The 18,215-nt window shown below is 34.5% G+C and overlaps 1 protein-coding gene across 1 annotated transcript; it reads right to left on the bottom strand.

The window, feature by feature from the left end:
• Positions 1-12,719: 12,719 nt before the first annotated feature.
• Positions 12,720-16,492, bottom strand: LOC127720969 (ankyrin-1-like). The gene is made up of 2 exons (XM_052227693.1): positions 16,414-16,492; positions 12,720-14,444 (listed from the first exon to the last, which is right to left on the bottom strand). The coding sequence occupies exons 1-2, from the start codon at positions 16,438-16,440 to the stop codon at positions 12,993-12,995; spliced, it is 1,479 nt and encodes a 492-aa protein (XP_052083653.1). The 5' UTR covers positions 16,441-16,492; the 3' UTR covers positions 12,720-12,992.
• Positions 16,493-18,215: the final 1,723 nt, after the last annotated feature.

The raw sequence follows: 18,215 nt of genomic DNA, 5'->3' as shown, positions 1-18,215 counted from the left end.
TTTAGAAGAATAGATAATTTTTACAGATTATTTAAAGTGCATTTTTCCTGGATTATCTCCATTTGTACCATAAATCAATATTATGACATCAGATGTAATTATACTATGATAAATGTTACTTTGACCAATATAATTCTTTTGACAAAGTAACACTTTACATTTCCAAAAAATTATCTTTAGATAAATGATTCATTGAGAGAAATTGTAAATTTAAGTATTTCTAATCTTTATGAGAGTTTTAGAAAGTACTAAAATAAGAGCCAACAAATTGTACCAGTTAACATGTATTATTAACCCTTTCACTTACAATAACAAATGGAGTTATGTTTACATTTTTAGTTGATAAGCCCGAGTTGCGAGTTACAAAGTCGAGTTGCGAGTTACGAAAGTCGAGTTAGGGGTTACGAAAGTCGAGTTGGGAGTTGCGAAAGTCGAGTTGCGAGTTACGAAGATCGAGTTGCGAGTTACGAAGGTCGAGTTGCGAGTTACAAAAATATTATGTTTCTCTAATTTCTTAAGAATTATATACTAGTATATATAAACTGTCGTATATATAAACGGTCGTGTCGTCTCATTTTTGAAACAGAATTTTCAGGTTTACTTTGCATTTAATAAACAAAGCATACATGTATCCGAACTAAGTTATACACTGCATGAAGAAGGGTCCCGGTATTTTGATTACAGGATTAGAAAGAGTGATGTGATACTTATTTTTTAGAGTCTATAATATTTATAATTTTTTCTACGCCAGACGCACGTTTCGTATATACAAGACTCATCAGTGACGCTTGAATAAAGGATATTCATTAGCATACCAAGTGCTAACTCTTCGTCTTTCGCAAAGGTTTAGGTTGATATAGGCACAATTGCACATTTAACTTAGGAAAATATCTCATGAATTAGTCAGAAATGTGATATGCTATGTGCTTTATGTGATAAATTAAATAATTTTGAACTTTGTTAACTTTGCGATTCAACCCCAAGCGCGGAGAGTGTACATATACATACCAAATAGTTAACAACCGAGTTGTTCAATGTATGTATATCTGAATACTACAACGCAAAAATAAGCATGCTACAGATGTCTTTCTATGGCATAATGGTAAATTCTTGGCATAGGAGATCATAATATGGATTTTTTTTATTTGGGAAGACGTTATTCTACAATAAGCTATACCGCTGTTACAAAAAATAAAGGAAAAGTTTTAAGGAATGTTATGGCGTGTGTTTTTACGGTATGAACACGGAAGCCTTGTCTGTCACAAGTTTACTTTTTTACCTGCATGCAGCCTTGATACAAATGTTGTAGTTTCAGATATCAGCTGGGTATTGTACATTTTTGTATGATTAACCCGGTTTTTAGAAAGAAATAACATATTCCAAAACTGCGTCTTTTGTCTCTTTTACAAAAGTATCTTTGACAGCTTCATGTATAGAATAAAGAATGGAAACGGGAAATGTGTCAAAGAGACAACAACTCAACCAAAATACACAAGTCAACCCAAGGCCACCAACGAGTCTTCAACACAGCGAGAAATCCCACACCCAGAGGTAGCCCCGAGCAGGCCCAGAAACACAATGTACACTAGATCAAGAAAATGGACGCCATTCTATGCTCCGAAACATATAGATGAACCAAAATTAAAAATATACAAGACCAACAAAGGCTGGAGGTTCCTGACTTAGGACAGACGCAAAAATGCGGCGGGGTTAAACAGGTTTTATGAGCGCTCAACCTCCCCCCTTCACCACTATAGCCAATGTAGACATATATAGCTTAAACGTCCACAATTTTGAGTGTCACTGCCAAAGAATAAATTTTGGGGTCCCTAACAAATATTGCCTCTGCAGCTGCACCAAAGTGTCCACTCTTAACGAAATCTGCAGAAGGGGTCTTTTATTCTGTTGTTAGTCCCCACTTCGGTTTTATCATGTATATCTATTATATAGTCATTTTATAAAATTTACTGTTTGCAAAATTATAAATTATTCTATATAATAAGGATGTTCTTGTCCCAGGCAGAAAACCCTGGCCGTGTTGGGCGCAACTTTTTGGAAGTTTTGGTCCTCGGTGCTCTTCGGCTTTGTACTTGTTTTGGCTTTCAAGCTTTTTTCATCTGAGCGTCACTGGATGGTCTTGTGTGGACGAGACGCACGTCTGGCGTATTGAATTTTAAGCCTAGTACCTTTTGTTAGCTATTATTCGTGTGTTTCTTTGTCCTATATGTTCTCCCATTTATTTGTATTGTGGTCCTGTCATGTGATGTTGTCGTTTTGGTGTTGTGTTTGACGTTGCCATTAAAGCGGGAGGTTTGGCATGCCACAAAACCAGGTTCAACCCACCATTTTTTTCTTAAAATGTCCTGTACCAAGTCAGGAAAATGACCATTGTTATATTATAGTTCGTTTCTGTGTGTGTTACATTTTTAATGTCGTGTTTTTGTTGTGTCGTTGTTCTCCTCTTATATTTGATGCGTTTCTCTCAGTTTTAGTTTGTAACCCGGATTTGTTTTTATCTCTATCGATTTATGAGTTTCGAACAGCGGTATACTACTGTTGCCTTTATTTACATATACCATGTACTATAGTTTAGTTGCTATCTCCCTTTACGTTTATTATGACGGTGCTAGCTATGAAATTTAATAATGATTTAAAATCTACAAGCCATCCGCTGTATTTCAAAAGGCTATCTGTTTCTTCAGAAAATAACCATACTTTGCGAAGTGATTATGTAAGCAATCCATTCATTTTTTACACGAGACTCAGATGAAGTCCAAACAATAAAAAGAATCAACAATACTGTATACAATTCTATAAGTAATCATCATTCAAAAATGTTAACGAGGTACACCAAAATATTAAAATAGTTTTCCCCCATTTTCTCGCAAATCTAATTTCGTAACTCGCAACTCGACTTTCGTAACTCGCAACTCGACCTTCGTAACTCGCAACTCGACTTTCGTAACTCGCAACTCGACTTTCGTAACTAGCAACTCGACTTTTGTAACTCGCAACTCGATACTCGACAACAAGTGAGAAACAAATGAAAATGGTAAACAGAATATTATTAATATGTTATTTTCCAACTTTTTGTGGATAAAGAAAACAAAAGGTTGCCTGAATCTCAAATGACCTTGAACTTTTTTGTGTAACACAGAGACTACATGTACTCAGATTTTATAAGTTCCCACAGTCCCTTCTTCAAAAGGGATCGGAGTAATCTTTAGACTCAATCTTTTTTGTTCGTCCATTTTTTTTTTAAGAAAATACATTTTTAAATGCTTGACAAAATGACAAAATACTAAATAAATAAGCAATCACTGGCGACAGGAGCTTGAGGAATGGACTCCCCCTTTTTTCTAAATATTGTTGTGTGTGTGTTTTTTTTATAGATATTCTGTAATATTTTTAACCTATTTAATGTGTCCTGCTTTTTTATCTTTATTGATCATACCTCATATATACACACTACAATTATTATATACACAATATCCAATACATAAACACACTTTTATATACATTATTATCACAGCTCTAAACCACTCGGCCACCTAGACTGAACAAAATTCAGCTTTCGGTATCCTAGTGTTACCTTTCCTCGTCAGTAGAATCTAGAGTTGTAACACAGTACATGATATATAAGGCATGAAGATGGAATTGATTGCAGATTAGCTAAATTATCTATCGTACAAGATCGTTAGTATCACAATATTTTATTTTAAAGTATTCATTATCAGGTAACATCTTAACGAGTAAAGGTGTGGTCAGTTGTACATATGTGTAAATAGGCGCAAGACATATGAGCTAAATCAAAAGCGTGACTACGGGAGCATTCGGGTAATAAAATTTGGAGTCAAGTTTACATTTGAGCTAATTATCTTTTAACCTATATTAAATGGGAAGAGAATACCAGGCTATACAAAAATATGGTCATTGGAAAACAAGGATAGTTTGAAAAATAAAGAAGATTAAGTTTTATTCATTTAATTGACAATCAGCCAGGATCACAGTATCACAAGATTACAGCTTTTAAAGGCGTTAGATTTAAATTTAGGACCAAAACTAATATGCTAAACAAGGGTTTCGAGCCAAATTTCGATCGTGCGAGCAGGGCATGGTCACGCCTGGTAAACCATCAAATCTCAACCATATGGTTAAACGAGAAAAAAGTTTACTAGCACTCCCTGTTGATATTGATAAACTCACTATCATTTTGTCAAAAACTCACTGAGGTGGCCGCACTAAGAAAGACAAAAGTCAACCTACCCTATCTATATTTTTGATATTTTGTACCAGAAAAGCTCAACAGCAGGGTTTAAGCTAGGATTTTGAGGGCTTTAGTCACTTTTGCGCGAGATGAAAATCAACATTATTTTGGGTAACAGCAAGGGATCAAGGATGTATGTATATTACTAGCTATACATCTTCGTCAGACTTTGAAGGACTAAGGCATCAATTTACTAGGCAGTAATTGCATGATTTGACTGATGTGTCACTTAAATATGAAGATTAGGATATAAGATCTGAAAATCTAGTTCAAAATTTTACTTCAGTTAGTTTCAGGGGACATTCCTGATCAACAAAAGTTGGGTTCCTTTTTTTAATACCAGGAATCACAGTATAAATTATAGTCCAAATAATTATGACGTCTTGCAAGGCTATTTTAATTTCATAACGAGGCGCTCTTTAATTATATAATCTTAAAACGGCGTCCCAGAAAAAAATTAAAATAGCCTTGCAAGACGTCATAATTCTTATATGATTTGCATATTAGAGAATACGTTGATATGATCGGTTGAGAGGACTTCCGGTAGTTGTTCTTGACGTTGTTTATTTTTCGATAGACGACGTTGACCGAACTTCTTTTCGTAACCAATGTAAACAAGATAGCGACGATAATGACACAATCCGGATCGACGTTAACAAAATTTATTTTCAATTCGCGTTAATATGTCTTAATAGTTAAATTAAATAATAAACACAAAACATTCGTTTGCATGATAATAAGAGTTTTTGTGGTTATTTTTTTATCAGATTGCAAATTTCATGGAGTACATATTTTTGCGCCGGTTAACCAGCAAATATATTCATGCGCCAGGCTATTCAATGACACAAATATACAATTTACGTGTGATAGAGGTCTCGAGTGTGGAAAAATAAATTCTTTATCTCCAATTTTAAAGAATTATAAGGATTAAACGCCTTTTTAAAGGAATTCATTGGTGTATAAACTGTACATATCATAAAAGTCCTTCGGACTTTTATTTGTTTGTGAGTGAATTGGTCGAGTTTATACACCAATAAATTCCTTTAAAAAGGCGTTTAATCCTATAATAATTATTTGGACTAAGTATAAATGAACTTGTTGAACTTTGTAAGACTATTACACTGCATAATCATTATCCTTATAAGACGTTTAAATCGATATTTTGAATTAATTTCTATAAAGTTGGAACCAAGGATTTGTACTGAGTCAACAGGAAGTGCCAGTAAACTTTTTTCTCGCTTAACAATTTGGTTGAGATTTGATGGTTTTAATACCAGGCGTGATGGTGTCCAATGGATACATATTCTTGTTTAAATTTGTTTTGCGTTAAGTAACATTTTGAAAACCCAATAGCAACAAAAAAGCAAGGAAGAAAAACATACACAAAACACACCCATATTAACTTTAACATGCATATAATTTGATACAATTTTTTTATCATACAAAAATGAGTTTTTCCACATTCAAAAGATAATTTATTTTTAATCCCAAACCACCAAAAACCCACAAAAAAACTGATGCCAAACAAAACAAAGCACAACTTCGGGCTAGTCCATCGTTGAATAACTAATCGTTTATTTTGGTGAACTTGTGTCAATGTTAGTTTTCTGTCTCATCGAATGTTACCCTTAATATATCTTTTTTTTCTATTTATACCAGTAGACATAAATGCAGAAATTATTCAACTCATAATATTAAGCATCCCAGTTATTTTAAATCTCGAAATGAAGCTGTAATCCCGGTGTATGCATGTGTTTCTGTAGGAACCACAAGGTTATATGACGACAACTAATAACATCGATGCTCTGTATTTTCACTACTGCTTGCATTGATCCTGATTTCATGTGAGTGAAACAAATACAATCACGTATGCAGGGGAAAGTTTTCATACATCTATCTTTCCTTTATTTCAGTTTCCCACGAGTAATGCTTAAACATAATGATGACAAACTTTGACGTAAATTTGCACCGCAATGGCAAAATTAATCGGCATTCTTAAACCATACAATTCTGGCGACATGTTTAACTAAATAAAAAATCAAAACAACACCTATAAATGCCATGCATCCGAAGCGCTTTTCTGGATTTACCTAGTCATCATGAACGCCCAAAGCCGAATATTTGAAAGCCAAGGAAGTATAAGCTCCGAAACAGTTGAAAAGCTAGATGACCAAAAAGGACCTTGAATTATTGCCAAATCCATCCAAGGTCAACTTTGCCTGACCGGGAGATGAAACCGAAGGCTTAGTTTTCTTAACAAATTCTTAAAAAGTACTGGGCTTTTATATATATACTAATAATATAGTATTAAAGACCCAGATAAGTATCATTTCGTGAAACCATGGAAGTATAATATTATAGTCAATTTAATACTTTAATGGTGAAACATGATATTTAATTAATCCGTACAAGCATTTGACAACAACAAAATAAGAAAAGGGACAGTACAATTATGTATAATATATATTTCTGTTCTAGGCGTCTACTTAAATTGTGTAATTTATCAAACATTCCTTCTATAAAATGATATTATGACATACCTCACCCAAACCCAAACCGTGCAGATTAAATGACATATACCGATTTGCTCCTTCAATAACTATAACTAAGCACGTTAGACAGAGTACAGCACACATAGAGATAAAACAGATACATGTATAAGATAATAAATAAGCAACATACAAAAATCAAAGCACTAACAAGAATTTTCTGTATTTGAATACACCTATAAATCTGATTAAGAACAAGAAATGATTGTAACAGGATGCTGTTACGAAGTCTCCCAAACGAAGCTCCCATAATTCGTAATTCCCAGGGTCGTCTGACATTGGGCAAAGTCCAGTGAAAATTGGTTTGGTAAAGTTATATGCATTAGTGATGTCTGGGGACTAACCCTGTATATCATTCAAATCATCTTGGCATGACAAACCAGAATATATATGGTTTAGGGGTGGGGATCTCAACCACTTACAAGATACAAGAACATTGGGGGTGGGGGGAACCCCTGGGGACTGACCCTATACGTCATTCAAATGTTTGAGACATGACGAACAGGAATATATATGGTTTAGGGGTGAGGATCTCGACTATTTACAAGATATTAGAACACTGGGGGTGGGGGAACCCCTGGGGACTGACCCTATACGTCATTCAAATGTTCGAGACATGACAAACAGGAATATATATGGTTTAGGGATGGGGATCTCGACCATTTACAAGATATTAGAACTTTCTCAAATGGCAGGGGGTGGGGTGACCCCTGGGGACTAACCCTGTAAATCATTCAAACCATCTTTGCATGACAAGCCACAATATATATGGTTTAGGGGTGGGGATCTTGACCACTTACAAGATATAAGAGCCTTTTAAATGGCAGGGGGTGGGGGTGACCCCTGGGGACTAACCCTGTATATCATTCAAACCATCTTTGATGACAAACCAGAATATATATGGTTTAGGGGTGGGGATCTTGACCACTTACAAGATATTAGGTTTTTCTTAAATGGCAGGGGGTGGGGTGACCCCTGGGGACTAACCCTGTATTTCATTTGATTTGCTTTATAATGACAAACCAGAATATATATGGTTTAGGGGTGGGGATCTCGACCATTTACAAGATATTAGAAATTTCTCAAATGGCAGGGGGTCGGAATGACCCCTGGGGTCTTACCCTGTATATCATTCAAACTATCTTAGCATGACAAACCAGAATATATATGGTTTAGGGGTGGGGATCTTGACCACTTACAAGATATAAGAACTTTTTAAATGGCAGGGGGTGGGTGTGACCCCTGGGGACTAACCCTGTAAATCATTCAAACCATCTTTGCATGACAAGCCACAATATATATGGTTTAGGGGTGGGGATCTTGACCACTTACAAGATATAAGAACTTTTTAAATGGCAGGGGGTGGGTGTGACCCCTGGGGACTAACCCTGTATATCATTCAAACCATCTTTGCATGAAAAACCAGAATATATATGGTTTAGGGGTGGGGATCTTGACCACTTACAAGATATTAGAACTTTCTTAAATGGCAGGGGGTGGGGTGACCCCTGGGGACTAACCCTGTATATCATTCAAACCATCTTTGCATGACAAACCAGAATACATATGGTTTAGGGATGGGGATCTTGACCACTTTCAAGATATTAGGTTTTTCTTAAATGGCAGGGGGTGGGGTGACCCCTGGGGACTAACCCTGTATATCATTCAAACCATCTTTGCATGACAAACCAGAATATATATGGTTTAGGGGTGGGGATCTTGACCACTTACAAGATATTAGGTTTTTCTTAAATGGCAGGGGGTGGGGTGACCCCTGGGGACTAACCCTGTATTTCATTTGATTTGCTTTATAATGACAAACCAGAATATATATGGTTTAGGGGTGGGGATCTCGACCATTTACAAGATATTAGAAATTTCTCAAATGGCAGGTCCCTGTGGTCTTACCCTGTATATCATTCAAACTATCTTAGCATGACAAACCAGAATATATAAGGTTTAGGGGTGGGGATCTTGACCACTTACAAGATATAAGAACTTTCTTAAATGGCAGGGGGTGGAGGTGACCCCTGGGGACTAACCCTGTATATCATTCAAACCATCTTTGCATGACAAACCAGAATATATATGGTTTAGGGGTGGGGATCTTGACCACTTACAAGATATTAGGTTTTCCTTAAATGGCAGGGGGTGGGAGTGACCCCTGGGGACCAACCCTGTATTTCATTTAATGTGCTTTATCATTTAGAACATTTTCAATTAAAAAGATTGTGTCTATTACAAACGGTTTTCAATTTATAATCATTTGAAAATTTAAAAAAATAAAATCCCATAGGGTTCTATAGTAAAACCCTCCTTTCTTTTCGCCCCTCAAAGTACCCCTTTATAAACCCTATTGCACAAACAAAACCCTGCTTGCACCACTAGACATGTTAGTCTAATATATTGTGAAACCCTAAGTTAATCTGACTAGCGGTTTTGGGGAACGGGTGCGGACAAGTTCAAATTTAAAGTGGCGGAAGAGGAAGAGGAAGAAGAAGAAGAATAATAATAACAAGTAATCCTGTGTTAGGATGCTAACACAAAAGTCGCCAAAACGGCCCCCAACCATTGTTCTGCTGTTTCATTGGTAACGGCAGCCATTTTGAAAATTCCAAAGTCGGATGGCACTTCTACACATGACAGGTCACATTACTGTCAAGTTTCATATCTAAATACACTCCTTAACATCTCTGTAAAATTTCATTAAATTTGAAGCATTTAAAAAAAAAATCACATTTTTGCAGTTTCCATGGTAACGGCGGCCATTTTAAAAATTCCAAAGTCGAATTACAGCTACATATGGTGCTACCTGTAATAATCTATCATTATATAACATAAAAAGTACATAAGAATAATTCAACACTATCACATGACTTTTGTTCTAGAATGTTCCATGAAAATTGACCCCCTAAAATAATGCCAAGATGACCACGGGCTGAAATAAAAAATGTGGAATGGACACCTGGACATCGGTCTCTTGTATTACACAAAACTTAAAGGTTCTACCAGTAGCGAATCAATAGTCGAAAAATGACCCCACCCATGTTCCGGCCCCCAAATAGTGCCAAGTTGACCCCCATTTGAAATAAAAATAGTGAATGCACCCCTTGGGATACTACCCCATCTTCGTACCAAATATAAAGTTTCCATCATTTAAGGCTTGAAAGAAAATGGTCGGACAAATTAGGGTTAAGAATAATAATAATAATAATAATAATAATAACAAGTAATCCTGTGTTAGGATGCTAACACAAAAGTCGATCGCAAAACGGCCCCAACCATTGTTCTGCTGTTTCCATGGTAACGGCATCCATTTTGAAATTTCAAAGTCGGATAGCACATCTACACATGACATGTCACATTACTTACAATTTTCATAAAAATTGGACCAATTTTCAAATTTAGGCATTCGTGTTTCCATGGTTACGGTGGCCATTTTGTAAATTCCAAAGTCAAATGCCACATCTACATAAGACAGTCAACATTTGTGTAAAGTTTCATTAAGTTTGAAGCATTTTGAATTTTTTACATTTTTGCAGTTTCCATGGTAACGGCAGCCATTTTGAAAATTCCAAAGTCGGATGGCACATTTACACATGACAGGTCACATTACTGTCAGGTTTCATAAAGATTGGACCAAATCTAGATTTTTCGCATTTATGTTGTTTCCATGGCAACGGCGACCATTTTGGAAATTCCAACGTCAAATTCCAAATCTACATACACTCGTTAACATCTCATTAAATTTGAAGCATTTTTAAGAAATTTCACATTTTTGCAGTTTCCATGGTAACGGCGGCCATTTTAAAAATTCCAAAGTCGAATTACAGCTACATATGGTGCTACCTGTAATAATCTATCATTATATAACATAAAAAGTACATAGGAATAATTCAACACTATCACATGACTAATCACATGACTTGTTCTAGAATGTTCCATGAAAATTGACCCCCTAAAATAATGCCAAGATGACCCCGGACTGAAATAAAAAATGTGGAATGGACACCTGGACATCGGTCTCTTGTATTACACAAAACTTAAAGGTTCTACCAGTAGCGAATCAATAGTTGAAAAATGACCACACCCATGTTCCGGCCCCCAAATAGTGCCAAGTTGACCCCCATTTGAAATAAAAAATAGTGAATGCACCCCTAGGGATACTACCCCAACATTATACCAAATATAAAGTTTCCATCATTTAAGGCTTGGAAGAAAATGGTCGGACTAATTAGGGTTTAGAATAATAATAATAATAATAATAATAATAATAATAATAATAATAATAATAATAATAATAAGAAACGGGACAAAAACATAAAGTCCCCAAAACTCCGTTTTGGCGACTTAATAATAATAAGAAACGGGACAAAAACATAAAGTCCCCAAAACTCCGTTTTGGCGACTTAAAAACCCATGTTCCGGCCCCCAAATAGTGCCAAGTTGACCCCCATTTGAAATAAAAAATAGTGAATGCACCCCTAGGGATACTACCCCATCTTCATACCAAATATAAAGTTTCCATCATTTAAGGCTTGGAAGAAAATGGTCGGACAAATTAGGGTTAAGAATAATAATAATAATTAAAAACCAATTGTTCAGAGAACAATTGAAGGTCTTTCCACAAAAAAAACATGTATTTTAATATGAAAATAGTAAAATTCGTTTTAAAATGTCATTTCCAGCTTCAAATCATAGCTTATTGTACGCCGATTCCAAAAATATATGGTTTCTATACAATATTTGTTAAATAAGGGAGATAATTTGTTACTTCCGGTTTGAAAAATGTTACTTCCGGTATTATTCAAAAGTTTAATTGACACTGATACCAAAAATATCTGGTTCTATAAACTTTTACATTAATTAAGTACAAAAAAGAGCTACTTCTGGTTTACACAAGGTCACTTCCGGTTGGCTTTTCTAAGGTAAAATGGCTTTAAAGACTAATGCAAAAAGTCCCATGGATTTATCATGTATACATGTGAGGTAAAAGCAAAGGTCAAAATCTAGAACGTCAATTTAACCTATGACCTTGAGCTCAATTTCAAGCAAGGACCTAAAATCAAAATACCCTAGGACTTAATTATATTTGGTTCATGAGTTATATCACCATATGCATATTTTTAAATAAAAGAGGGGAGAAAACTCTAATTTGATGTAAGCGTACCCTTTAAACCGATATGTATGTGTTACGACATGTCACAACTAACAATTAAGTAAAAATATGTTGTTGATGTGATGTCTTATATCGTGTTTGAAAAGAGGTGAAAATAAGCCAAAATCCAAATTTAAAAATGACCTTGACCTTTGACCTTGACCCTATTTTCTTTTTTTTGGACCAAGGACCTCAAATCAAAAGACCCTAGGTCCCTATCACTTATGGTTTACCAATTACAATTACATTTTACTTATTTTAAATACAGAAGGGGAAATAACTCTCATATGGAGTTTCTGGACCGCTTCGGTCAAAATTATTCTTAAGATCCTGAGGATATAAGGAACAAATTTGAGACATAAATTTGTCATAATCTTTAACGGTTGCGAAGGAGATGCGTACACAAGAAAAACAGTATTTGGGGAGATAACTCTTACAATAAAAAGTATTCCGCTAAACAGGGTCAGTTCCAAAATCGCAATAACTGTTCGATATCATACACAAAAAATCTAAGCGACATCTTGCGAAACAAAAAAGCACCGTCAGAAAAAAGTGGCGGAAGAAGAAAAAAATAATAATAATCAGAAGAAGAAATCCAATAGGTCTTTCCACAGAAAAGTGGAAAGACCTAATAATAATAATAAGAAGAATAAGAAGAAGAAGAAACGGGACAAAAACATAAAGTCCCCAAAACTCCGTTTTGGCGACTTAATAATAAGAACTGAGCAAAAACAGACTTAATTAAGACTAGACTGAATATGACGCATAGCAACATTGTCCTTTTTTTCTTTTTTTCGATTTTCTTTAATTGATTGACATATTATATTCTATGATGACACGTGATTTATTTGTTTTGGAGCAACAACAGGTGCAAGTACAACATATTTTAGATCGTTACGAAAAATAGAAATCTAGTTTTTCGAAAGTACAATGTTGTTCAAAAGGGTGATAACCTTCAACCATTATGGTATTTTAACGTTGATAGTTATTTCTAAGGAGATATGTCTTACAGAAGACTTCAATATTCTGGATGCACAAGTATCAAATATTTCTTTAGAATAGTTGGTATTTCAAAGTCATCTACAAAGTTATTGTCTGTTAATTTTCTACCAAAACTATCGATAATACTATTTCTGACTACTCCAATCAACGGCTGTGGATTTACAGTAAGGGACATCAAATAGGCACGTTGATCTTGGGTTAAATTATCACTTTTCTTGATTGCTTCTCTGTCAATACACTTAGCTGTAGCGGGCAGTAGGCGTAATATTTCTTCACTACACGAGTCAGACAAATAAGGAAGTATCCCAAAGGGATCGACCTTGCCACATGGCAAACAAGCACGAATATTTATATTTCCACCATATTTTAGCAACAAACACAATATATTACTATCTAATTTGTTTTGGTTGTTTTTAAAATACTCTCCAATAACGGAGATTGATGCAGTTGAATATGATGAATTATTCTGACAAAAATTTGGACTTGCTCCAAAATGAAGTAATAGCTGTATAATCTCCAATCTATTTGATAGCCGTGGAGAATTGACGGCAAGCATCAAAGGAGAAACCCCGTCTTCTGATACACCGTCAATGCTTGCACCGGATGATAATAACAACTGACATACTTCTGTTCTTCCCGCAAGAACTGCTGTGTGTAGCGGACTGTATGTACAACCCGTCTCCATTGACACGTTGGCACCATTTTCCAGTAATATGTTTACAATATTAAAGTCACTGTATTCGATTGCAATATTAAGTGGAGTTTTCGTATTGAAAGACGTACCAGATCCTAAATTTACATTCGCACCAAATTTTATAAGAAGGCATACTGCTTTTGTAATGTTCTCCTTACAAGCTTTCATTAATGGCGTTGTACCGTATCGACTAAGTGAATTCGGATTTGCTCCATGCTTTAGCAGTAACTCTAAACACGACAAGTGATTCAATGGCATCAAATTTATCTCGTATCCCATGTAGTAATGTTTATTTGCATGTGCTCCATTTCCAAGCAAAAGCTTAACACACTGTTCGTGATTATTTTCAATGGCCATATTTAGGGGATCATACGTTAGATAGCCCATATCTCGTATACTTTTCGGAACATCTGTTCCCTCTGCACCACAATAATTTACTATCGCACCATTATCTATCAGCATTTTCATTACTTTGAAACATCCATTACTTGCGGATAAGAGCAAAGGGGTGAATCCGTTGTCGTCTGCAAGATTAACATCCGCTCCTTTTGATAATAATAAACGTACGCAGTCAGCAAATTTCACGTCCACGGCAGAATGTAATGGGCGAACTCCGTTCTTTGTTGCACCGTTTACACTAGCGCCATCTTCTATTAACTCATCTATTTTACTTAGAGATGATTTCTGAGATATGGCCTCCAGAAGTAACAGTTGGTGCCCCTCTGCTATTTCATGCGCCACATACGTCATCCTTTTCTCCGCCACAAGTTCTACCTAAAATTGGAATCAGAAATATTTATCATTGTTGTTTTTATATTTCTTTTTATATTGCAGTCGTTCTATTTGAGTAGTCAAAATGCGTTGACTGTTTAAAAGTGTATAATATTGATGTACAGTATGCCTTTATCCGCGAATACCACTGTAAAATTCATAATACCTCCGATGCGTGCTCCGACATAAACTCATATATCATTTGAATTTAAAAAAAAAAACATAAATGTTATTCTTATTTATCGATAAAATAATTTTATTGTATATATTATGGCGTTCTTTCAGTATTTTTGATATTCTATTCGAAAATTGGCTGCACTCGTTTGTTCGAAAGATTTTAAAAACACACATTTTTTACTCCAAAAAAGTAAGAGGCCTTTTCTAGGATCAACCCCCTAAAAGCAGTTTAAATATATCTATAAAAAACAAAATTAAAAAAAACGAGATTTCAACATGTGTATAAAATTATTTTTACAACTTGAGAAAATAAAAGAAGTGTAGTGACTTGAAATAATAACGATATACGGCTTTGCCACGAAACGGAGAAAATGCTACGCAGAAACCTCGCATTTTCCCCGTTTCTTTAGCCCAATCCGTTGATCGTTATTATATCAAGTAAATACTTTAATATTGTCTATGTATTAACATGCCATGATGTGTATAGTCTTACTATATAAATCATTGTATCAAGAAATTATAAATTTAAATAAATAATTCCTCTATTATTAATTTTGTGAAATATTTTCCTAATAGAGTTTGGTACCTACTTTTACATATGCATTGCTCGCATCCGACAGATAAACGTCACTCAAAATAACTTTTGAAAAAAAGGACTGAAATTGTTCTTTTGTAAAAGGGGGATTTTAGACTTATTCTTACTGGTGTAAAAAAAAATATTTAAAAAGTTAGGGCTGAAGTTTATACCCTTTGAAGCCCGGAATAACCGCTACCTCACATATTTCTTTTGATGATGCTATTTGAAAAGTGAACAATGTTAACCTAGTATGTTCTTTTAAAGCATGACGTCAAAGAAAATCTCAAAAGTATTGCATCATATAGTTGATATGGATATATATGGTATTTTTTCCCTTAATTTAGGAAAAAAACAACAAATCAAAAAATAGAAAAATTAAATATACAGTCTTTTATTTTTCTTCTTTTTTTCATTGTAATAAAGTATTTTATCAATTAATTTAATCATTTTGTTAGTGTCATGAATACTTGTTTTAATATGTTTTTAAAAGCTTATGGAACAGATTAACTTTTCGTTTCTACAATCTTTAACTGTTAAAAAAACATCAACATTCACTTCTTTTATATTATTATTAATTAAGTGTTACATACATAGATGGTCATTTAGTCATTTGCGGAACAATAGAAATAACATGTCGTGGCATATATTACAAATGCATGTTTAAAGTTAAAAAAAAAATAATACATGTTGATATACATTCATTGAAATTTAAGGAGAACACATACAACGAAACATTACATTTCATAAAAAGAGGTTCAATGTTATAATTACTATGCCGAAAAATCCTAGTTCTCTAGCTGTATACCATAATTTGTAAATAAAGTTTATGCATAGGCGTTTCCAGAGTGCAGAAGATGGCCCGCGGCCCCTCTGTGGATGATTGTTTGTTCAGGTTCTCACTTTTGACTACCAGTCCCCCTTTTAACCAGAATAATTCTCTGAACCCCTCTACTCCTTTTGAAAATCCTGGATTCGCCACTGTTCTGTGTGCACAAGCCATACATATGTTCAATGTAATAATTAAAATTATCTATACAGGTACGTGATTGACTATAGATATTCATAAAAAATTAAATATTTTCATATTAACAAAACTAAAATTCACGCGTGTATACTACTTGAATATATAATTAAAAAAAAAAACATTCAAAAACAATTTTAATTTGTCTACGGCCTTTTTAATAGTAAAAATAACACTAATAATATAGGTTAACTTACCTCAAGACCTGCCTTGAAAATCATCATAAATGCCAACGATTTTCTGTATTGTAAATATACAACACATGTCGTCCACCCAGATCAGATAACTGGACTGTGCCATAAACATGATAAACAAAGATTGCGTAATAAACAAACCGGTATTATGTATTATTATATGAAAGTATACTTGTTTAGACAAAGATTATTAAACCGATTGCCCGAAGGTGCTAAACTTCCTATCTATACATATTGCCGCGTAGTGTGTGTAATTATTCAGACTAGTGTAGACCTAAGACTGTAAATAATAAATATATTTCAACGATGTCGACTTCTGAAATGATTAAGCAGAAAATTGGAAATATCTTTCTAAGCAATAATGATATTTCACATATACAAACGTAATCTATGTATTACTGGTAAATTATTAAGTCAGGGATTTCGTTACCACAAATGACATAAAACCTTTACTAAACTCTTCATGCCAAGAAATTGCCTCCGTTGAAATTGTGCAAACATCCCATAGAGCAAATTACATGGATGATTAATTTTGACCATTTGGTATATGGCTGTGTTTTAAGTGAGACGTACACACGGGTCATAAATTAATTTTTGAATGAAATCAAATCTTTAACTACTAATGGATGCCGTAGGAGGTCGACCGGAATTTTTAGCGAGGATTTCTTGGCATGTAACAGATAGAAAACTCAGGGTAAACATTCATAGAACCGAGACAAGGGGCAGTGGCAAATATTTCATGTATATTTTGAACACAAAGAGGATTATCCCGGTACCCTTTGCCAAAAATAATCTTCTTTTTCTTCTATTTGCTAACGGACTTTATGTTATGAATTGTAGTTTCACTTTCCATATTCGGTATTTATTCTAATTTAAGCTCTACGTAGTAAAAATCACGTGATTCAGGAATATAGTATCTTGGAGTTAGACTATTTCTTTCTTTTCGGGCGGGGACTCCAAGCAATCAACATGCATGTGTATAACGGCACTGTAGATTTTCTTATTAAATAAAAAAAAGTTGCCGGTCCGGTACATGAATAGATCGGTTAGAAATCAAAGTTTTAATTTTAATTAGATTAGAGGGTTGAAAAAAGAGAGCACAAAAAAAAAAGGGGAGGGGGTGGGGGTGTTCCACAGGGAATATTTCCTTCTTATGAACTCTACATCTGAAGGGTTTAATTTTTTTTTATTTGATTGAAAGAGAGAAAAACAAATGTAAGACAAATTGTGAATGGTCTTTCTTCCTTTCTCCCATGCCAAGAAATTGCCTCCGTTGAAATTGTGCAAACATCCCATAGAGCAAATTACATGGATGATTAATTTTGACCATTTGGTATATGGCTGTGTTTTAAGTGAGACGCGGGTCATAAATTAATTTTTGAATGAAATCAAATCTTTAACTACTAATGGATGCCGTAGGAGGTCGACCGGAATTTTTAGCGAGGATTTCTTGGCATGCCATGGATACAAAGATTTGGTTTGCAAGTTCGGCTGTACCAGTCCTGTAGACAACTTATTTTAAACGGAATAGCTCATCCTATTTTAATTGTTGCTTACCGAGCCCGGAAATTTAGATACGATCCAGGTAAACTTATCAATCATCTAAATAAACTTATTTTAAAAGGTTACCAATTCAACATTACGGAAGCGTATTAGCGCCACATTTTTTTTTATATTTCTTCCTATATTTGCGAAATAACACAACCCTTTGCGTTATAACGCAAACATTTGTTTTTATCTTATTTCTTATTTAAGTTTAAAGGGAAGAAGTTGTTAAAAAAGGAGAAGGCTGCATGTATTAAAAT

Source organism: Mytilus californianus, unplaced genomic scaffold (assembly GCF_021869535.1).
Source record: "Mytilus californianus isolate M0D057914Y unplaced genomic scaffold, xbMytCali1.0.p SCAF_11, whole genome shotgun sequence".
Taxonomy (NCBI): domain Eukaryota; kingdom Metazoa; phylum Mollusca; class Bivalvia; order Mytilida; family Mytilidae; genus Mytilus; species Mytilus californianus.
The sequence above is the reverse complement of the archived record's forward strand: the minus strand, read 5'-3'. Positions and strand labels throughout refer to the sequence as shown.